We start from the raw sequence: 22,127 nt of genomic DNA, 5'->3' as shown, positions 1-22,127 counted from the left end.
TCACTTTATGCACATACTCACGTACATGCGTGCCTACACACACATACATACACAAACGTTTAAATGTGATCAGCAGATCGGGGCCTGCTTACATTGATTAGAAATGATGTCCAAGAGGGCACTAGCAGGCTGGCCTGGTGGTACCCGGGAGGATGCCCTAGCCAGTAGAACCACAACACCCACAAGGCTTTGCGGTACTTCCGATGGTCCTGAGTGCGAGGCTGGTGATTGGTTCTCTGTGGGTAGTCCTTGAACCCGGAAGTAATCTCCGTAGGACCATGTGTAATGGGGAACCGGGAATTTGGAAGCCTATCTTGTGGATCCTAGGACCCGGGGACAGGTTGGTCCCGATCCACAAACAAAGCTGCTGTGACCTCGAGGACTTTGGAGAGTGCAGCTGTATCTCGCCCCATCCAAGCTGCGCCCCATGGAGTCTACCTTCAGCAGCCCCGCGGAGGCGGCGCTGCAACGGGAGGCGGGAGTTCCAGGGCAGTTCACCCCTCCTGAAGACCTGGACCGAGTGTACGAGCTGGAGCGAGTCACGAAATTTGTCTGCGATTTAGGATGTCAGCGGGTGAGGACTGACTTAGAGAAGAGGGCGGGAAGGGGGGACTCGCCTCTGGGAATGGGTTGCGGAGATTGGGATTTCGAGTGCTATGTGGGGATTGGTTGAGAAAATCGGAGCCCACCCGTGTGTCGCATGGATCACCCACAACTCTGTGGGGCTGACTGTCCCTTTGGAAGTAGGGACTTGGAAAGTTAGGGGGTTTTTTGTTTTTGTTTTTTTTGTTTTTGTTTTTTGCAGAGGCTCTTGGTGGAGGAGTGAGGTTGTCGCTGACTTATGACTTGTATTTACAGGTGGCCTTGCAGTTTCCTGACCAGTTACTAGGAGATGCTGGAGCGTTGGCTGCACGGCTGGAGGAAGTCACAGGATCCAAGATGTTCATTTTAGGGGACACAGCTTATGGCAGGTATGAAGTTTCCCTGCTCACAGTGTCTGCCTCTAGTGACTGTGTTTGCATGATGCCAGCTTCCCACAGTGACAGTGAATTCCTAGCTTGGTACCATTTTCTCCACTGGCCACATTTCCCATTGATGACAACTCTCTCCAGGTAGGGAGCACCTCTTACCAGTACTCTCTCCTCTGCAGCTGCTGTGTGGATGTGCTGGGTGCTGAGCAGGCTGGAGCTCAAGCCCTTGTACACTTTGGTCCTGCCTGCTTAAGCCCCCCAGCCTCCTTGCTGCCCATCACCTTTGTCCTTGGTCAACGTTCCGTTGCTTTGGAGCTCTGTGCAAAAGCCTTTGAAGCCCAGAACCCAGATACCACAGCACCGGTAGTACTGCTGAGTGAGCCAGCTTGTGCCCATGCCCTTGGTGAGAAATTATACCTGTGAGGGAAGGAAGGGTGGGTTCATGCTGCATGCCTTAATTCCCCCAATTTAAGCACATGCCCCTAGAGCTCTTGGCCTCGGTTGGCCTAGCTTGTGATTTAGGGTCACATTCAGGCACCTGGGGAAAGGACATCTCTTACTCTGCCAGCCTTCAACACTGATGCCACCTCTTTCAGAACCTTTGGCCACCCTCCTGCGCCCAAAGTACCAAGATCTGCTCATCTCCAGCCCAGCTCTTCCCCTGCCAGTGGGGTCCCCAAGCTCACAGCCTGAGTCACTGGAGCGTTTTGGGCGCCGCTTTCCCCTGAGCCCAGGAAGATGTCTGGAAGAATACGGTGCCTTCTATGTGGGGGCTTCTCAAGCAAGCTCTGACCCCAACCTTGATCCAGATCTGAGCAGACTGCTCTTGGGGTGGACGCCAGGACGGCCCTTCTTTTCCTGTTGTCCAGACACAGGACAGACACAAGACCAGGGTGCCAAGGCTGGGAGACTAAGAGCACGAAGACTGTATCTTGTAGAGAGGGCCAGAGATGCCCGTGTGGTAGGGCTGCTGGCGGGCACATTAGGTGTGGCTCAACACCGTGAGGCGCTGGCACACTTAAGGAAACTGACTGAAGCTGCTGGGAAACGGAGCTATGTGTTAGCCCTGGGGAAGCCGACACCTGCCAAGCTTGCCAACTTCCCTGAGATGGATGTCTTTGTGCTGTTAGCCTGTCCTCTGGGAGCACTAGCCCCCCAGCCTGCAGGTGGCTTCTTTCGGCCTGTATTGACACCATGTGAATTGGAGGCCGCCTGCAACCCTGCCTGGCCCCCACCAGGCTTGGCTCCCCACCTCACACATTATGCAGAGCTATTGCCTGGTGAGTGGTGGGGCCACATCTTGGCTTGAAAGTTAGGGCTTGGAGTTGAGAAACTGGGAGAGCTTTCTTTTCTCCTTCCATTTTAGGTTCTCCCTTCCATGTGCCACTCCCACCACCTGAGTCAGAGTTGTGGGACACCCCAGATGTGTCACTCATTTCTGGGGAGCTCCGGTCACCACCTCCTTGGAAGTCATCAGATGACACTAGGTGTTCTGCCCTAACTCCAAGGCCCCAGCTGGAGCTGGCTGAAAGCAGCCCTGCAGGTAAGCATGTAAGAACCTGCCCCCTGCTAGATTCTTGTCCAGGTCCAGCCCACACAGCTCATTCTCTTTCCCTCTGTAGCTTCATTCCTTAGTTCCCGGAGCTGGCGGGGGCTGGAGCCCTGCTTGGGCCAGACACCAGTGAAAGCAGCTGTCAGAGGAAGACGAGGTATTGCCATTGCCTATGAGGATGAGGGAAGCAGCCAATCCAGTGTGAGGCCAGAGTCGTAGAGCGATAAGTCTGCTGGGACTTGTTCTCCTTGCACCAACTTCTCGTCCTCTCACAGGGATACTTGATGCCTGTGCAGAGGGAGTGTAGACAGCTCCTCAGGGAGCTGTAGCCTGTGTTGGTGCTGCCTCAAGCACATCAGTGCAAAATGCCTGTTTGACTGGGGGTCCAGGTAACTCAGGGAGGGCTCCCAGGGCTTTCCTGGATTCATCTGTCAGCATTCTGGGACTTGGTCGGTGGCAGGAGTTGGATGATCCAGACCAGGGTTTTTCCACCTCAGCACTGGTGACAGTTTGAGCAGAGTAATTCTTTACTTTGGAGGCTATTCTGTACAGAGGAGGATGTTCAGGTTCAGCTGACAGAAGCACCTTTCTTCCTCCCGATCCCACACCTCCCCCCTCAGGATAACCCAGATTATCTCTAGATGTTGGCAGATGTCATGTAACTGCTCCTAATTGAGAACCACTGGTCTAGACCTGTACTGCCCAAGACAGTATTCATTGGACACATGGCTTTGCCATTTAAAGTGGATAAAAAACTGTTTTTCAGTTACACTAATCACATTCAAGCACTCACATGGCTGCTTGTGGGACATAAGAGGACAATTCCACCATGGCACAAAGTTCTATTATACAGTGCTGGGGTACATTGGCTCAGACTTGTTTCCTGGGGACACCAAAGAAACCAAAATAAACTGAATACTTTTTCTCTTGTCTTTATTCACCAAACAAAGCTCAGTTCTAACAGTTCCTGTGGATGGATGTGTGAGTTATTTTTAACTAGATTACTGTTCTCAAAATGTGCTTGGGAAGACATAGTAACCCCACAATATAATTGTGTGTGAAGGGAGCCCCAGGGGCAGCTGGGTCTCATAGCAGGCTCCTGAAGGGGACTTAAGAGGTATCCCAGACAGAGAATTCTAAGCTGGATCTTGTAGAGAGAAAAAATATTGTCTATTCTAATAGAGTGAAAAGGGCTGGGGAGATGGCTCAGTGGTTTGAGCACTGACTGTTCTTCCAGAGAATCCCAGCCACCATATGGTGGCTCACAACCATCTGAAAATGGAATCTGATGCTCTCTTCTGGTGTGTCTGAAGACAGCTACAGTGTATTCACATACAATAAATAAATCTTTAAGACAAAATGGAGTGAAAAAAACCTTTGGGTCTAAACAAAGACTTCAGTGAACATGGTGGATGCTTCAGAGTGTTGATAGTGTTGGTCCTAGGGTTTAATTCCTAGTACTGTGTGTGTGTATGGTTGGATCTCAAAATTTGTCCACATTAACCAAAGAATTTTATATTGGCACTATCCAGTTCATGTGCCCAGGCTAATAGCAGAGTCAGAGCTGTACACTAACACGGGAATGGGACTAGAATGAGCATCAGTCATGTATGTTATGTGCATGTTATGAGGACCCATCTGTATGCCAGACACTAGAAACAGTACTGAGCACAACAGAAACCATGGATCTCCTGCCTCCTGGGGAGAGTAGACAGACACAAAAACCTACCGTTTCAAGTAGTGATGATAATTATGGGAAAACACAAATCTGGGAACGAAAAGGGATTGTGTAAGGGAGATTGGGGTTGGAATATTAAAGAGAATGGGTATGGAAGGCCTTGAAGGTGAGCAGAGGCTGGAAGCTACAGAGTGGGCCAAATGCAAGGGAGGGCTATGACTGATGAGGGCTAGTTCAGAGGATAGTCTATTAGGGGCCTGGAGCTTTGCTGTTACAGTGTTTGCTTTGCATACTTTAAGATCTAAGGATCTCCCTTCTGTCCCAAGTGAAATAGGATCCACAGGGGATTTGAAGAGGAGAATGGCATCGCCTTATAAGATCATCAGGGAGGCTGGAGAAATGTCCCATCGGTTAAGAGTACTGACTGTTCTTCCAGAGGTCCTTTCAATTCCCAGCAATCACATGGTGGCTCACAACCATCTGTAATGGGATCCAATGACCTTTTCTGGTATGCCTTAACACATCGATGTTTTATTCACATATAAAATCTTTTAAAAAAGAGATCACCTGGATATCATGGACATTCGCTGCTGGCATTCCATCCTACCTCTAGGTTAGGAAAGACAACTTAGAATGACCTCCGATGACCAGCAGGCATTAGCTAGGCAGTGCGAAGACCACGAAATCCTGCTTCAAGCAGAGGGAACTAGGCAGAACTAGAACAGACAGGAAGGATTTGCAGTGTTTGGAGAATAAACTGGGAGTCCAGTGGAAAGTTAGAGAACCGGCAGCGCAGGTGCAGAGCCAGTACCTGTCGCACAGAACGCCCGACGAAACTACAACCACCACAGTGCTTCGCGGCATGACGTCTCTCAAGGCCCCGTCTCAGGCAGCCAGTCACTGTGCGCGGGGGTCACGTGGAGCCGGCGCATCACATGCGTGGGTCAGGTGGCGCTGCGGGGCGGGTCGACAGACTGCGGGGCGGACGGTGGACGCGGTTAACCTAAGGTCCCACCGATCCGACCCCTGCCGTCGCTGCTGCCATGACGGGGCTGGAGTTGCTCTACCTCGGGATCTTTGTGGCCTTCTGGGCCTGTATGACCGTCGTGGGTGAGCGGGGCCCAGGCGGGCCAAGGTGGCCTGCTGGTTGGGGCGGGGGGCAGGTGGCAGCGGGAGGCAGCCCAGCGCGGTGCCCTCCCGCGACGGCCCTGGGCTGGGAGAGCAGCATTGGCCCTTCCAGAGTCGTGACACCAGGTTCCTGGCCTCCTCTCGTCCGCGAGCCGCTTATTTGGGCGCCCCGCTTCCTCTTTTTCCTCCTTGCCCTCCCCCCCATTCACAGCTTGTTGGGTAAACAGCGATTGGGCCGGCAGGATCTGGCGCGGCCTGGACACAGCGCCCGTTCCCTCCAGCCCGGGAAGGGGCTTGGTGTCATTAAGACGGGTTACCTAGGGAGTGGCAAAAGAGAAAAAAAAAAAAATGGAGGCCTGGGTGGAGGTGCTGTTTCTCTCCTGGACTGTTCGCTTGTCTAATTAGATGTAGGTGGCTGACAGTTTGACAGCTGGGCAGTGTTTTTTTCCTCGGTTGGGGACTGTGTCTCGAAAGAGCAGCCCTTTAACTCCTTTCCTCATTGCTGCAGGAATCTGCTACACCATCTTTGACCTGGGCTTTCGCTTTGATGTGGCATGGTAAGGAAGGGCATGGAGAGGATTCTCCTAGGGGCCTCTCTGCTGTGGTCTGAGCCCTAGCCCAGCTCTTCACACGGACCTTGGGGAAATATGAAGTGTAGAGATGCAACGTCTGGGACTGGTGGGCTGGAGCTGGGTAGGAGTTGATTTTGTGTCTCCCCACCCCTGCCCTTTTCTGACCACAGCTGAATCGCTTTCTTCCCCGTTTCCACACCAGGTTCCTGACGGAAACTTCCCCCTTCATGTGGTCGAATCTGGGCATTGGCCTAGCAATTTCTCTGTCTGTGGTTGGAGCAGCCTGGTGAGTGTTGGGGTGGTGGGACAAGTGGGAGGTGCTGAGTTGTGGCCGGTGGAATCATCACTGGGTTCTTAATCATCCTGGGGCCAGTGACTACTTGGGCTCTAATCAGTTTCTTATTCTTCTATCAGGGGAATTTATATCACCGGCTCTTCCATCATTGGGGGTGGGGTGAAAGCCCCCAGAATCAAGACCAAGAACTTGGTTAGGTAAGTGTAAAGGCTTTTGAATGTCAAAATGAGCGGTAATGGAGGTCTGATGACATACTGGCTTGTGACCAGTCACATCGTAGCGTGTATGTGAGTCAAGGAAAGTTGGCTGGGGATTTTCTGGAGAAATGGCTGATTTCCTTATCTCTTTCTCCCGCCCCTCCCCCAACATTTACCACTACGGTTGCCAGCATTATCTTCTGTGAAGCGGTGGCCATTTATGGCATCATTATGGCAATTGTCATCAGCAACATGGCTGAGGTAAGGGAAAGTCAGTGGGGATAAGGATTCATCAAAATGTCTATGCTTTCCCTAAAGATTAGAGGGAAGAGAAGCTAGGTGCATTATGGGATGCCTTCTGATGACTTATTTTGCCCCTCACAGCCTTTCAGTGCTACTGACCCCAAGGCCATTGGCCATCGAAACTACCATGCAGGTAAGTGGGTAACAGACTCAGTCTTGCAAGACGTGGTGCTGTGGGCCTTTAGTCCCAGTACTGGGACGTGGCAGCACCAAGTAAGAGGCCAACCAGCACTACATAACTACATAGTGAGACACCCCCACCATCCAGACATGCCCACATTGGACCATTCTGCTCCTGCTTGCCTCTGCCTCACTTGAGCTACTTTTTACCCTCCAGGCTACTCCATGTTTGGGGCTGGCCTCACCGTCGGTCTGTCCAACCTGTTTTGTGGAGTCTGCGTGGGCATCGTGGGCAGTGGGGCTGCCCTGGCTGATGCACAGAACCCCAGCCTCTTTGTAAAAATTCTCATCGTGGAGATCTTTGGCAGTGCCATTGGCCTCTTTGGGGTCATCGTTGCAATCCTTCAGGTGTGAATTCCCCTAGGGAGCTGTGGTCTCTTTAGCCTAGCCCTGCCCTACTCTGCTCAGAGGAATAGAATTGCATCTCTTGGCCCCCCTTCGTTTGCTGCTTTATATGCACACATCTCTCCATTAGTCCCTCCATTTGCATCTCTTTCCTCTGCTGTCTCTGAAGATGTCTTTGTGTCCTGTCTGTCTCAGGGTCTGTGTTTCTATGTGTATCACATTCGTGTCAGACTAGCATGTCTAAATTAGCATTTTGTCAGCGTGTGAGTTTGCAACTGAAAGACCGTCCTGAAGGTCTAAACATGACTTAGGGTTCTGCTTGGCTGGGTTGACTCTTGGGGACACCGACACGGTCTTCTTTGTTGTACAGCTGAACTTTGTTATTGTCCATGTCTGTCTGTCATAGTGTCTGTCCTTGTGTGGTCATCCTTCTGTGGTCTTGTCTGTCCACCTACTAGCTTGCTGGTTCTGATCTTGTCACTGGTCACTGTCCTTGCCTGATTTGTCCTGTTCTTTTTTTGCAGACCTCCAGAGTGAAGATGGGTGACTAGATGACCTGTATGGGTGGGGCCGTGCCCCACTGTTATTTATTGCTGGTTTTTCCTGGGACAGCTGGAGCTGTGTCCCTTAGCCTTCCTGGGGCTTGGTGTTCAGTGCCCTCCCGCACTCACCTCTCGCTGCCTGTTGACTCTGGAGGCATTGCAGTCCAGACTGAACCCCAGTGTGGGGAGTGGGCTGCTGATGGTGACTGTGTACAGCTGTGCACCTGTGGCACCCCAGCCCCCATCCAGCCCATCTTCCTAGTGTTTGTGAAATAAACTTGGTATTTGTCCCAGTCAGTGAGGCTTCTGTTGGCCCCTTGCGACACCTTTCACAGAGGAAGGGTAGGGCCTGTGCACTCACTCCAACCTCTTGTAACTTTCTATCTACATACCATGTCTGCTCTGGACAGTGCTGGCTCCTGCATGGGAGGTCAGGGTGCTAGGCCGACTGTAATTAATGCTGGCGCCTCTTCGTTGAAGAGTCTGGGCTCTAAGATCCTCCTAGCCCTGTGCCCTTGCACCTCTGCCCTAGACCCAAACTCAACACAGCTACTTCTCTCTGGCGCTATACTCCTGAAACTCAGTTTTTTACTTTTCTTAATAGTCCTATATTAACACCTAACCCTTCCAGAAACCTCTTTTCTGGTCTTAGTTCCTGGGGCCCTATTCAGCTCCACCCATTCCTACACAATTCTTGATTTGCCCCCCCACCCCCAATCGTACCCAACCTGCTTTTACCCAGTAAGGCCTTTTCAGTCAACACCTCTAAGGGTCTTACCCAGCAGGCAGCCTTGGTTGGCTGACCTTGACTCACGTTCCCAGAAAACAGTTGGCGAGGCCCTAACCCACTATCCAGACCACCTCCCTCCCAACTATCTGAAGGGCCTAGCCATCTGACTCCTGGTCTCTTTCCATCCCTACGGCAAGCTGGTGGAGGAACCTGACGGATTCCCGCGCCCTTCCCGGGTCTCGGGCATCCGCAAACGCACCTTCCCGCTGGCTGGGCCGCGCAGGGCCAACGGCAGGGGCGGGCGGCGGAGCGGCGCGCGGCGCGTGCGGGCGCACTGGAGGCGGGGGCCGCGGGGGCGCGCGCGCGGGCGCGCCGGCCTGGCCTGCCCCTCCGAGGAGCCGTAGCGCGGGAGGGAGGCGGCAGCGCTGTGGTCCGTCGGTCCGCCGGTCCGTGGGTCTGCCCGGCCCCGCCCTGCCTCCCGGGGTGGCGCGGCTCCATGGCCCGCGGCGGCGGCGGGAGGTGGCCCGGGAGCCTCGGGGACCGCTGACCGGGCGGTGGGGCCGGGCCATGGGGAACAGAGCCGTCCACAGCTGCTGGAGCTGGGATCCCTACCCGAGCTGGAGCGGCGCCCCCTGCTGAGCCCCGAGCGCTGCGTGAGAGGAGGGCGCGCGCGGCCCCCCACCCAGGGCCCCGACATTCCAGACTCGGCCCGGCTAGGGGGCCGCCCGCGCGCCGCCACAGATCCCAGTCCAGGACCCGGTGAGCGAGGCACCGGCGCTGCACCCCACCCTACCCCCATCCCGCTAGCCTCCTGGGCTCCGGCGTCCGCCCCCATTCGGCCTCCCTCATTGTCCTCGCTCGCCCTGGCCTTGTGTCTCTCAGAGGCGCTCGCCCCGGCCCCACATCCACATCCCCCACTGCATGCACCCCTCCCCAGGGCTCCACACCCACCTGTCCTCTGCTGCCTCCCCCGTCCCAGGCTGCCACGTGTTCAGCCTCCCAGCCCCGCCCAGACGCACCCCTCAGCTTGGTGGCTAACCTGACCTAGAGCCCCTGCCCCGGAGGGAGGGGTGGGAATACTTGCACGTGGGTCTGGGTGAATGGCTATGCTTGTATAAGTCCGAGCCGCGGTTTGTTGATATATGTGGCTCGTATGTTACTGTCGCCCCAAGTGTGTCTAGCTCTCTATGTAGGTCTCTGTGTGTCCCTTGAGTATGGTTGAGTGTGGGTGCCTACTGCTGGCACTAAAGCTGTCTATGTGATTTCATGGATGTTTGAGATATTCTGCTCTCAGGAACAAGTCCAGAAGTGTTTGTTGACCTTTTGGAACTACAGGGGAGACCTGGTCCAAGCAAGGACACCCCTATCCCCCACCACCACCTCTGAAAGCCTATGAACTTTACTCCTCTGGGGGTCCAAGTGGATTCCATTTCGGGAATCAGAACAAGCTTTGCTAATCAGGTTCCAGAGCTAGCTAGCCTGAGGTCTTAGTGAGGGGCTCTCTATTGCTTACCCCACAACATGCTTTCCCCTGTTCTAGTGGGAAGGAACCTTTTAAACATCCTCTCCTTTTGGGATGGGGAGGGCACTCCTGAATGCTGAAGGTCCCTTCTCAGCCTGGTCCTCGTTGGCCAGGCCTGCTTGCTGTTGGGACCTGAGTGCCCAAACTGGCCAAGGGTCTAAGTGACTTCCCATCATGGCCCTTGGAAGGACTAAATGTAGTCATAGTGTAAAGTATTCCTACATGATAGGCACTCAGTAAGTGATTTGTTCTCTGAACTGTGTGTCCTGTGTTGAGGAGTCTATCCTGGGAGGTAGCTGGTCTCTGGGGCTCAGGTGGAGCCTATAGGTACAAGTGGTTTGGTGCTGAGGTGCAATCCTGGGGAATCAAATTCACCTGTCCGTACCGCTGTGGCCATGAGGGTATGGGGTTGTATAGTGAGGGTTTATGTGTATGTTTGGGTGGCTTAGTGCTGGGGTGTGCCTAGGAGAGCGGACACCGAATTGCCAGCGACTGCTGGTGTGTTTGCCCGTGAGTGTCAAGGTGTGTGAAAGGTAAGTGAGGATAGGGTTCTGTGAATGAGCAGCTGAGTAGGAAGCAGATGGGTTTCATCGCCTGACCTCTCCTGACCTGTGGGATCTGTTTCTCTTCCCCTGTTCAGGCTGGCAGCCGGATGCTTGGGCCCATTGGGCGGGCCATTGGCCACCTGCGGGATGAGCAGACTGCTGGGGGGGACGCTGGAGCGGGTCTGCAAGGCTGTGCTCCTTCTCTGCCTGCTGCACTTCCTTGTGGCTGTCATCCTCTACTTCGACGTGTACGCCCAGCACCTGGCCTTTTTCAGCCGCTTCAGTACCCGAAGCCCAGCACATGCCCTCTACCCTGCAGCCAGCAGCAGTACTAACTGCTCTCGGCCCAACGCCACTGCCGCTAGCTCCGGGCTTCCCGAAGTGCCCAGTGCCAGGCCGGGCTCCACGGCTCCAGTCATTCCACCCTGTCCTGACGTGCCGCCTGGTCTTGGTGAGCCTGTAGAGTAGGGCCTACCTGTTGTAGGGGTGGGAAGAGGCTCCTACCAGTGTGACTAGGGAATTGGAGCGCTGAACCATGGGGGCACCGAGGCTTCAGGTCTATTGACAGAGGGCAAATTCCTGGGGCTCTGTTGCCCACTCCCAACAGAATCGGTGGCTAGTGTCCCCGGATTCTGGCAAAGACCCTGACTCTTGACACTGTCCTGCCTGCAGTGGGCCGAGTGGTCATCGAATTCACCTCACCCATGCCTCTGGAACGGGTGCAGAGGGAGAACCCAGGTGTGCTCCTGGGCGGCCGCTATTCTCCACCCGACTGCACCCCAGCCCAAACGGTGGCAGTCATCATCCCCTTTAGACACCGGGAGCACCACCTACGCTACTGGCTCCACTACCTGCACCCCATGTTGAGGCGACAGCGGCTGCGCTACGGTGTCTACGTCATCAACCAGGTGCGTGGTCTCTGCAGTTCTTGGCTGTTGCGCTGGCCATCAAGGACGTCACATGCACCTGTGGATGCGCCTGCTCAGGGATGTGGGGTGGGCACCCATGAGCCTGCTGGTGTCCACATGGGGCTGGAGAAACCTGTGAGAATTGCCTGTTCACGGTTGTGCGTGTCGGCGTGGGTATGGAGAGTGTGTGTCTGTCAGTGAACACAGGAAGGCTATGTGTGTGGAAGGGATATGAACGTGTAGATGTTGGCATATGCTCTTGCGGTGTGTACATAGCTTGTTTTGGCATCTCTTTGGGATATCAGGCATTGGGTCTTGGAGAAAACCCGATACATATACTGTCACTGCCCCTGAGGGATTCAGGAGGAAAGGGATGTGGTTGAATTGGAGTAAGGGCAATGGGAACACAGGGGCCTGGTTCATCCCTGCAATGTGTGAGAGATGAGCAGGCAGTAGGTGGGGGGAGGAGGAGGTGAGCCTTCTAGGAAAAGGACCCTAGAAGACCAGAGCTTAGCAAGAGAGCTGATCTCTTGTGGGCAGCAAAGGGTAGCTGGAGGAAAAGCTTGAAAGGTATTCGTGACAGTTGGAGTCTAGCCTGAGCTGGTGGGGTCCCATTGTTTGGAACGGGGGTAACCTGTATTAGTTGTTGTGGTTACATGTGAAGAATGGAGGGAGGGGTTGCCAAGAAGTAGTGTGACCAATTAGGAGGGATTACAGCAGCCAGAAGAGAGCTGGTGAACATGCTTATGGGTGAGGCAGTTTATGGGGTGAAGGGAGACATCACTGTAAGAGACAAGAGAGATGTGGAAACAAAGCAAGGGTTTAGTCTTGGCTGTTTGCTGTGTTTGTGGCCACACCTGTGAGTGGGAAGGGGACCAGAGGAGCTAGGCTAAATATGGAGGAGTGTGACTTAGGGTGCTCTCTTGTCTGGAATGGTTTGAGCCTGGGAGAGGAGAAAGGATGTTTGCAAGGAGTCAGACTGTAAGTCTGGATCTAGGAGGGACTTCTCTGAGGGACAGGAGAGTACAAACACTGGTATGTAGACAATTCCTTATTACACAATTTTTAGTGTGTGTGTGTGCGTGTGTGCGTGCACGAACTGGCATGCTCAAATCATGGCACACATGTGGAGGTCAGAGGACAATTTCCTGCGTTCTCTCCTTCCCTGATTTACATGGGTTTTGGGTTTGAGGTTCCTTGGATTAAACTGTCAGGCTTGCGCAGCAAATACTTTATCAACTGATACATCTCATTAGCCTATAATTTAGAGGTTGCTTTTTTATAACTGTTTTGTTTTGTTTATACACACACACACATCACCACAGAACACTTGGAAGTCAGAGGACAACTTTGTGAAGTGCTGGGGATCAAACCCAGGTCATTAGGCTTACGCCGAGAATTACTCTACCTGCTGAGCCATCTCACCCACAAGAAATTTCTTAAAACCCACAACATCTGACATGTCTGCAGAGTATGGAATATTGGGGCAGCGTTGAAGGGTTAGATGGAGAAAAACGAAGGCAGCTATAGAGGCCCAGAAGATGGATTCAGAGTGTGTCAGGAGACCCTTGGGAGTAGATATCCTGGAAGCCCAGCAGTGTCAGGAAGGAAGCATGGCAGCTGTGTGAGCTCTGTGGGGGAGTGAGAGGGATGTGGACCAAGTATGTCCAGTGGATTTAGCAACACGGTGGGCCTAGTGAGAGCCATTTCAGGGGCATGGTGGGGGCGGAAGCAGATTGCAGTGGGCTGAAGAAGGAATCAGATTTGACAAAATAACTAATTGGAGACAACTCTTAAAATCTCCGCTGAGAAGGAATGGCAAAAGTTAGGGTGATACTGGAAGGAAGCTCTCTCTCTCTCTCTCTCTCTCTCTCTCTCTCTCTCTCTGTGTGTGTGTGTGTGTGTGTGTGTGTGTGTGTGTGTGTGTTTAGGTTGTTTGTTTGTTTCCCTCCAGAGAGAACTGAGCATGTTTGAGCCATATGGGAAAGGCAGAGGGCTTCTGGCTGGTGAGAGAGGCTGGAAGAATGATGATAAATAAGCCAGGAGAAAATGGCCACTCCCTCTCAGGGCCGGTGGAGTTCAGTTCACTGTTCAGAGGGAGCAACTCCCACCTCTCAGACTTGGCTAGTGCTGGGAGGCACCCACTCACAGATGCCAGCTGCAGAAGCTTCTGCCTTTAGCTCGGGTTGTAGCAGAAGCCGAGGGGCCAATTCTTGTCAGATCTCCCCTCTCTGTCCAGAGTTGCCTGGATCTGTATGGCCAGGAGCTCTGCAGTCCTATCTCTGGGTCTTGAGCTCATAGAGATGTGACTGCCAATACCCACTGTGCTCATCTTTTTTTGTTGGGAAGATAAGATCACTTAGCACATTCCTGCATTGTCTCCGGAGCTGCCCAGGGAGTTGGAGGTGGATCAACTCGGCCAGAGGAGCTACTTAGGGCATTCCTTGTTTCTCATGTCACACCTGTAGGCTCGGTAGGGAGATAAACCAGGGCACCTCGTTACTAGACTTTCCATTAGAACACAGGAGGTGCATCTGGTACAAAGGAGAAAGTCACAGGTTGTGTTTGAATGAATGAATGAAAGAGATGAGCACTCTAAATAGTGGTTCAGTAGACACAGGTATAAATGAAGCCCCAGAGAGAAGGGAGAATTGTACTGGGGCCTGGAGGTTTGTTTGGAAGTCAGCTTTTCTAGGCATGAGTTTACTAGATTGGGGAAGTGCTAGTTCACCCCAGTACCTGGTAATCAAAAGGTCCAGCATGTTCTGTGATACCTAAACAATGTAAGGTGGTTGGACCATAGATTCTTACAATACCCAATAGGAGACTGGAACCAAACTGTAAATGGGGGAATCGAGGGTGACAAGCTGGATTTAATCCTGAGGATCTGAGGGAATTGTGGAGGTGGGGTACAATGTGTGAGGCCCCAGGGATCACGATGGAACCTGAAGTGGCAGGTATTTGTGGGTCTGGACCCCAGAGCTGATGTGTCCATGCACCCATCCACCAGCATGGTGAGGAGACCTTCAACCGAGCCAAGCTGCTCAACGTGGGCTTCCTTGAGGCACTGAAAGAGGATGCTGCCTACGACTGCTTCATCTTCAGTGATGTGGACCTGGTCCCTATGGATGACCGCAATCTGTACCGTTGTGGTGACCAGCCCCGACACTTTGCCATTGCCATGGACAAGTTTGGCTTCCGGTGAGATCTCTTAGTGAGACTGAGACCTACCCACCCCCACTTGACCCAGGCCCTTAGTCCCAGCTTCAGTATCCCAACCGTTGGCCCCAAGTTCAGATCCTTCTGTGTAATGCAGCTCCTCCCTGGTTCCTTGTTACACATGGTACCTACATACCATCTGTGATCCTGCATTTCGAATCCCCTTGTGACCCTAACACCTGTTCTCCCATGTCATAGGTTGCCCTATGCTAGCTACTTTGGAGGTGTGTCAGGCCTGAGCAAGGCCCAGTTTCTGAGGATCAATGGTTTTCCCAACGAGTACTGGGGCTGGGGCGGCGAGGATGATGACATCTTCAACCGGTAAGTATAGATAGGCAGAGAGCAGGCTGGTCAGGGAGTGTGGAGGCACAGACTACATGGGGCTCCTTACCCCTCCCGGTGCCTGAAAGTCTGCCTGTCTCCCATCCTAGGATCTCCCTGACTGGGATGAAGATCTCACGCCCAGACGTCCGGATAGGCCGCTACCGCATGATCAAGCATGACCGGGACAAACATAACGAGCCCAACCCTCAGAGGTGACCCAGCACCCCTACACTGAATGCCCCTGATTCCTAGTCGTAACTTCCAGTATCCCAAATACCTTCGATCGCTGACCCCATAGAGTAGGCCTCTGAGCATCCTTGGCCCCTGAGAAGTGCTTTCAGGAGGCAGCTGATCCCTAGAAATGACCCAAATGTTCCTGATTCCTTGACCTCTAAAGGTGACTCCTGGGACCCCTGGCCTGGTTCCCAGAGGTGACTAGAATTTCGATTCCAACTTATGTTGTCATTGCATAGGCACATTTTCATCTGTGCTCCCAAATACTTCACTGAGGTGCTTGGCATGTTCCCTGCTTATACTGGCCCCGTCAGAGCAGACAAGATGATAGTGGGTACTAGCCTAGGTCCTAGGAACCCAACAGAGGTGTGCCAAGCAGAGGAGGTTTGGGGAGGGAGGTCTGAGACAGTGCCAACCCCTCTGAGATCAGAGCAACCAACTTAAAAAGAATTTATTTTATGGATATGAGTTTATGTGAGTACACTGTAGCTGTCTTCAGATGCACCAGAAGAGGGCATCGGATCCCATTACAGATGGCTGTGAGCCACCATGTGGCTGTTAGGAATTGAACTCAGGACCTCTGGAAAAGCAGCCAGTGCTCTTAACCACTGAGCCATCTCTCCTGCTCTCCTCCCCAACTCTTGTGTGGTTCAAGATACCCACATTAGTTATTCATGGCTGGCTGGAAACAGTCTGACAGACGTGGGAAATATAAGCAGACTGCTCGAGCTTCCAGATGCATGTGTGAGTGGTGCCGGGCCTCCTTGTCATACTCAGTCCTTGTCTTCCTCTCCCTTGTGAGGCTCACACTAGGCAAGGGAAATAGTTATGTCATGGGTCGTGAAAACAGGTGATTTTCTGGCAGATAAAAGAGGTGGTGAGAGCAGGGCTTGAGTTTACTTCTTTACTGAGATCGGCCTCATGTTCCCTTGGGCATATACATCGGTGCTGTACTGCCAGGCTGATGGGGAGACCAGAGTGGAGGAAGGCACTTGTCTGTGTAAGAGTTGATTCTGAGCATGCCTGCCATTACTGAAGCCTAGAAGCTATTTGGTTCTTAAATATCTGAAGGCTAGGAGCCGATGGTAGAGGCTTTAGTGTTGTGCAGCTGAGTACCAGGGGACTTGTAGTTTTTTTCCCAGAAGACTTTGAGGGTCTTGGAAAGTCCCTTACTGGGAAAGAGACACCGTTGAATTTGTTTGGAGGTCTTTCTGTGCTCAAGGGAGGTGAAGAAACTAGCAAGATTAACTAATCATCAATTAGTGACGTCTGCTTGGGTGTGGATATGGCTAGACAACATGAAATTTGGGGGCTAAGGAAGGCTGGATGATCGTTCTAATACTGTGCCTCAAACTTAAGAGTTATTCAGGGGCCATTGGTGATGTACACCTTCAATCCCAGCAGTCAGACTGGCAGTGAGGCAGAGTCCGGAAGATCTATGACTTAAAGGCCAGCCTGACCCACAGAGAGAGTTCTAGGACACGTCCAAGGCTACACAGAGAAACCCTGTCTTGAAAAGCAAAGCAAAAATTAGGATTCTTTCCCCTACCCTATATGTTGAAATCATCAGCAAGGCATGTCAGGACCACCCACAAAGCTTTTGAGCCTGTCTGCTTTCCTTTCTCAGACCTTTACCTTATTCTGGTCTCTGGGCTCTTGCTCTGGTGACTGCAAGGGTTTTCTTGCCTCTTCCCTCCATCCTACCCCTCTGCCGAAACTGGGTTAGGAATCCCTTGGTGTCTTCTTGCCCATAGAATATGAACTAGTCATTGTGACTTACAGAGTCCTGCCCATACGTCTCTGACAAGCTAGACTTTCCCTTTATCTATGCTCTGACCTCTGCATGAAATGTTCTTTCCTCTGCCTTCAGATTCTTCTCCCAAGGTAGTAACCTCATACCCGTACACTCTGATGTTTCTTTTGCCTAGTCTCCTTTAGAGAGGCAGACTAGCTGTGATGGGAAGGGCCTTGCATGTCCTGTCCTCAGCGGTGTCCCTGTGGCTCAGTACAGTCTGGCATCCAGGAGTGAAGATGGAAGGAATGACTAATAAAGAGAAACAAGATGGCAAGGGTTAGAGGAAAGATGGCATGTCTCTGGAGACAGGGTGCATGTGGGATGCCTCAAATACTAGAGTTGAGCCAGCAAGATAGTCCAGTGAGTAAAGGAGTCTGTGAGTCTCCAGAACCCACATAAAGATGGAAGGAAAGGCTCAACCTCACCCTTTGACCTCCACACACATCCCCCAATAATAATAATAATAATAAACACACGATAGCGGTCTGAACGGAGAGACCTGTGAGAGGTTGTTAAGCTTTCTGACAGGGGCTGAGGTCTCTATTTTGAGAGCAAATATAAGAGCAATGCGCTTCTGTCAGGTTACCCCTGAAGGGAGAGAATGGCCCGTGCCTTGACTGCAGAGATTCAGGATTGAGCAGACGGTTAGCCTTGATCTGAACTCGTCTCCCTTTCTAGGTTTAATAAGATCCAAAACACAAAGATGAGCATGAAGTGGGACGGCATTGGATCCGTGCGGTACAGAGTCTTGGAAGTATCTCGGCAACCACTCTTCACCAACATCACAGTGGACATTGGACAGCCCATGTCATGGCTCACTCAAGGCTGACACTAACGAAGGTCCTCCATGCCTTTCTGGTATGGAAGGCTGCCTGCCAGAGGACTGACCTACAGCCTGGCTGACAGCTGCTCTAGGGGCGTCCCCAGGACTGAGACTGTGAGCTGTTTTCTGAGTCTTAATAGCCAGCTGCACCTAGAAGTCAGAACTCACTTTGAGGGGCGTTTGGGCAAGCCCCTCTTACGGCCCTCTCTGGGGTCAACCCTTCTTCCTGTCCTACTTTTCCCAGCCCAAACCTCCTCACTGTTAGGGTTGGGCCAGCCCCTGCACTGCCTCGCGGAGTGGCCTGGGCTAGGTCACTCCACCTCTCTGTGCCTCAGTTTCCCCTCTCCCCTCGAGTCCTCTAGGGCCTGGGAAGGTGGGAGGTTTGACTAGGGGGCACTGACTCTTCCAGGGGAAATTCTCAGATCTGGAGACCCCTCATACTTCCAGGGGAGGGGAAACCTTTTTCATTCAACATTGTAGGGGGCAAGCTTTGGTGAGCCACCTACTGAGGAGCGCCCCCAGGAGGGGACCAGAAGGGGTGCTGTGTTGTTTCCTGGGATCATGGGGTTGGCCTTTGCATGGGGGACAAGTGGGGCCCGGATCAGTCAATGGTTCAGGCCTCCCTCCCTTAGAGAGGAGGCAGGAACCCCAGGGCCTGCTCTGTTTATATGTTGCACAGAAACTTGTGTGGGTGCTTTAGTAAAAAACGTTAACGGAGCAGCTCCTTGTCTGTTTGTGAGCGGATCTGGTTCCCCGAAGCTTGTTTGTGTTGTGGGAGGTGACCTGGCTAGAGTCTTCTAGTGACTTAATAAATTTCCTAGCCCCGTTACTTCCACTGTTCTAGGGAGAAAGTTTATCTTGACGCTGCTTTCAGACTAGCAGGGATAAGGAAATAGCGAACCAATGAGGCTAGATTTCTCAGCTTCTCTCCCTCAGAGGCCTAAAGGTGTCCTGGGATAAGCACCATGTACTTAGCCACTGCTGGCAGGTCCGCCCGCTTTTTGTTTCAAGGGCTGATCCCAGGGCGGGATGGTTTCCCAGGTGACCGACTCTTTAGGAGGGGAGGGGCTAAGGCCCGATTCCCACAGCCAGGCTTCCCCCAGAAGAGGCCAGGATCCCTCACCCTGAAGGGTCTGCTCACAGTAGGCCACCAAAAGACAGCGCAATTCCAGTGTGGGGGACATAAGCAGAAAGGGGCGGGGTAATGATGTCAGCTGGAGAGGCTTGGTGGGCGTGGCTCTGGTCCAGATCAACCATCCGTCTCCTAGGAAATCTAGCACTCTGACCTGCGGGCTGTCCGGCCGGCCCCGGCCGGCCCCCGTAGGTGACGATCAGGGGACTGCGACCCACGCAGGCCATGCCCGGGGACTCCCCAGCACTGTGGGAGCTGGTGGAGGAGCATGTTCCACTCCCGGAGCGGCCTGAAGTGAAGAGGATTCTGGGAGAGGCGGCAGTCGACCTGAGCCTGGAGTTGCGAGAGGAGGTGGGAGTCCGGTGGGTGGAGGTGGGTCACATTCCAGGCCTGTCCTTGCAACTCACGATTTCCTACCACCACCAGGTCCCTAGCTCTATTTGGTGACCCCCCAACACCTTGTTCTCATGTGTGCCCTTGCTCTTCTGTTTAGCTCCTCCCATCCCTTGACCACCCTCAACCAACACACATAAACCCATCCTCTCTGCCCTGGTGGCAAGGTACCCCAGCTCTCCTTACAGGTGGCGATGCTAAAGGCGCTGCTCCAAGAGATCCAGTCTTCTCAAGTGTCCAACTCGGACTCTCCCTCCCTACTGGCACCACCCCCCCTTCTGAGGGACCTCATGCGCCAAGAACTCCGACAGTTGCTCCAAGGCCTCCGCCTTAAGGCTATCAGTGAGGGCAGGTGGGATTCTCAGCCATAGCCGCCATGCCGGGACACCAGATGAGTTTGCCCCTGTTCAAGAGCCAGCGCGACCTTTCCTGGGGGTTTTCTGAAGGGAGGTCCTCAGGTCCTTTCATGCACATGCTTTTAGGGACCAGACCCAGATGTGGGCCCAGTATAGTCCCAGGGTCCTTCGCTTTGCCTTAGAGGAGCCCAGGTGTGACTCAGCACAACAGGAACGATTCCTGATGAGAGCTGGTGAGCCCAGGTAAAGAGCGTGGCTCTGTCCCTGAAGATTCTACCCAACTGGGGGTGGATGCTGTTATAGCCACTTGGGATAGGGCTTGGCACATGAAGGCTGAAGTCCTTAGGGGACACCTGTCCAGCTTGGCGGCAGACAGTGGTTTTCCAAGCTGATAAAAGGGACAGTTTTTGCAGCCAGGGTTGGAGAGGGGGAGAGGACAGGAGGCCACGTCCAGTGAGCAGTTCTTTTTAGGCTTAGACTGAGGGCTTGGAGGTGCATGAAGAGCCAGGAGGAGGTGACAAATGATATTCTCAGCTGGGGACAAAGAGGGAAATGAATGTCCTCCTGTTGATAAGTAGACTGCTCCAATTTCTTACTTACTCAAATCCCCCCACAATCCTATAAGCTGAGCATTGTCCCCAGCTTCTCAGGTGAGAGAATGAACCCTTAAAAGGACAATTTCCCTGAGGTCACACGGTGAGGTGGCAGAACTACCAGGTGCAAGCCTGGGTGCTGGAACTATTGTTTGCACCCTCTGATGTTGCCTCTGTGAGAAAAACGAGTCTCTAGAAATGGCATTTGTTCCCTGAAGGACTAGAATGAGCAACACAGAGAGGGTGATGTTAACCTCACCTGTCAGCTGTCCCAGGGACCTCACTGTCATCAAAGACCAACTGAATGTATCTAACATCGACCAGGTTGTCAGACACCTGAGGTGAGGCCAAGGGGCACCCGAATGTGTAGATCGGGGCCAAGAAGACAGGAGTGGATCTTAAGGGGCTGGAATTGTGTGTGTGTGTGTGTGTGGTGGGCAGTTAGTGGGACTGCTACATACAATACCAGCAAGTAGCCAATTACAGGGACCAGGAGGGGGCAGGGTCCTAGGATTTCAGCCTGGCACAAGGGGAGCCAAGGGAAGGTTAGACACAGGCTGTGACACAAGGCTAACGGATGAGCCACAGACCCAATGCAGGGTACAGAAGAGGATAGTGCTGTAGGAGTGCAAGCACTGAAGTGCCCAGAAACGGTGGGGCTGGAAGGCTACGAGCAGGCAGCACAGAGGACAACATAGCCCGAGGATGGAGGAGCTAGTTCAGCTGTGCTGGTTCTGGAGGGCGGGGCCATCCAGTGGGTTCATCTGGGTAGGTCCTGCCTCACTGGCTCTGGCTGTTCATGCTCCCGTCTAGAAGCCTCCTGGAGGAGGAGTGTCACATGTTGCAGAAAGAGATCTCTGACCTGCAGGTGAGCACAGCCCTTTGCCCTCCCCAGGTTCTCTGTTTAGCAGGGATCATGTTTGTGTGTCTGTCTGTACTACATATCAAGGTTCTGGGTCCTATGCCCATTTCTCCTATCAGGCCCTGGTTGGCAGTTTTAGACTAATCCACTTGACAGCTCCAGCTCTGCTGCATCCTTAAGTCCAAGGGCATAACTAGCTGCCACCTGGCTAAGCCTGGCTCTCCACAGGCTAGGCTCTCAAGATAGGCCAAGAGGCTCCATGGTCTTATTCCTGAGCCCCAGACTAGGACTCTTGGTCTCTTAACTTTAGGCAGGGCCACTGAAACAGCTCTCTCCACAGCACTGTCTGGAAATGGAGCAGATGAAGGCTTGCCAGCCCTCCAAGGATACCCTAATGCCCACCCTAGGAGGTAAGGACTCCAGGCGAGCCCCTGGGGTACCCAGTCCTCTCCCTTTACCTTAAACTGTATATACTCTAGAAAAGCCAGGTGATAGCTCAGCTGTGCCCTTCCACAGAGATAAAGGATCAGAAGAAGGCTATGGAACGGGAGCTACAGGTTTCTCTGGGGCCTTCCTGTACCGCTGCCAAGCACAGGTACACCACACAGGGAGGGCACTGTAGAGTGAAGCTCACATCATGGTCACCTCACTTCTACCCATCCTGTGCAGGCAGAAGCCTTTGAGGTCATCCATTCCTGGCCTTAGACCCTTTCCTTGTCTCCATGGTTACATGCCTACACCTCCTTCGGAGCGCTGCCCCCACCCTCAAGGTCAGGCAAGCAACAGCCGCTGGGGACGGCAACTTCGGTACAGCTATTGCAAAAAAACAACTTCATCAGTTTCCAGTGCAGCATCCCAGGCACCGACCTGAAGGGCTGCTCACAAAACAGTCTTCTGCTTCTGCCGAGACTCACCCATCTGTTGTTGC

The 22,127-nt window shown here is 53.1% G+C and overlaps 4 protein-coding genes across 5 annotated transcripts; all 4 read left to right on the top strand.

Annotated features, from left to right (window-relative positions):
- The first annotated feature begins 293 nt into the window (after positions 1-293).
- On the top strand, positions 294-3,723 carry DPH2 (diphthamide biosynthesis 2). 2 transcript variants are annotated; one of them, XM_080921321.1, is made up of 6 exons: positions 294-574; positions 859-971; positions 1,151-1,374; positions 1,568-2,251; positions 2,338-2,514; positions 2,594-3,723. In XM_080921321.1, the coding sequence occupies exons 1-6, from the start codon at positions 428-430 to the stop codon at positions 2,740-2,742; spliced, it is 1,494 nt and encodes a 497-aa protein (XP_080777447.1). In that variant the 5' UTR covers positions 294-427; the 3' UTR covers positions 2,743-3,723. The 2 variants fall into 2 exon arrangements, with proteins under 2 accessions (XP_080777447.1, XP_080777448.1); XM_080921322.1 differs by lacking the exon at positions 1,568-2,251.
- A 1,429-nt stretch (positions 3,724-5,152) lies between these two features.
- ATP6V0B (ATPase H+ transporting V0 subunit b) lies at positions 5,153-8,049 on the top strand. The gene is made up of 8 exons (XM_080921961.1): positions 5,153-5,311; positions 5,838-5,886; positions 6,104-6,187; positions 6,316-6,393; positions 6,585-6,654; positions 6,778-6,829; positions 7,034-7,224; positions 7,746-8,049. The coding sequence occupies exons 1-8, from the start codon at positions 5,245-5,247 to the stop codon at positions 7,770-7,772; spliced, it is 618 nt and encodes a 205-aa protein (XP_080778087.1). The 5' UTR covers positions 5,153-5,244; the 3' UTR covers positions 7,773-8,049.
- An 863-nt stretch (positions 8,050-8,912) lies between these two features.
- Positions 8,913-18,516, top strand: B4GALT2 (beta-1,4-galactosyltransferase 2). The gene is made up of 7 exons (XM_080921448.1): positions 8,913-9,252; positions 10,656-11,011; positions 11,233-11,468; positions 14,479-14,669; positions 14,886-15,008; positions 15,119-15,223; positions 17,719-18,516. The coding sequence occupies exons 2-7, from the start codon at positions 10,708-10,710 to the stop codon at positions 17,867-17,869; spliced, it is 1,110 nt and encodes a 369-aa protein (XP_080777574.1). The 5' UTR covers positions 8,913-9,252; positions 10,656-10,707; the 3' UTR covers positions 17,870-18,516.
- A 704-nt stretch (positions 18,517-19,220) lies between these two features.
- On the top strand, positions 19,221-22,070 carry CCDC24 (coiled-coil domain containing 24; the record flags this gene model as incomplete). Its single annotated transcript, XM_080920981.1, has 8 exons — positions 19,221-19,346; positions 19,577-19,740; positions 19,871-19,987; positions 20,556-20,678; positions 21,151-21,205; positions 21,540-21,609; positions 21,716-21,794; positions 21,869-22,070. The coding sequence occupies 8 exons, from the start codon at positions 19,221-19,223 to the stop codon at positions 22,068-22,070; spliced, it is 936 nt and encodes a 311-aa protein (XP_080777107.1).
- Between the last annotated feature and the right edge of the window lie 57 nt (positions 22,071-22,127).

This window comes from Micromys minutus (assembly GCF_963924665.1).
Source record: "Micromys minutus genome assembly, chromosome: 9".
Taxonomy (NCBI): domain Eukaryota; kingdom Metazoa; phylum Chordata; class Mammalia; order Rodentia; family Muridae; genus Micromys; species Micromys minutus.
The sequence above is the reverse complement of the archived record's forward strand: the minus strand, read 5'-3'. Positions and strand labels throughout refer to the sequence as shown.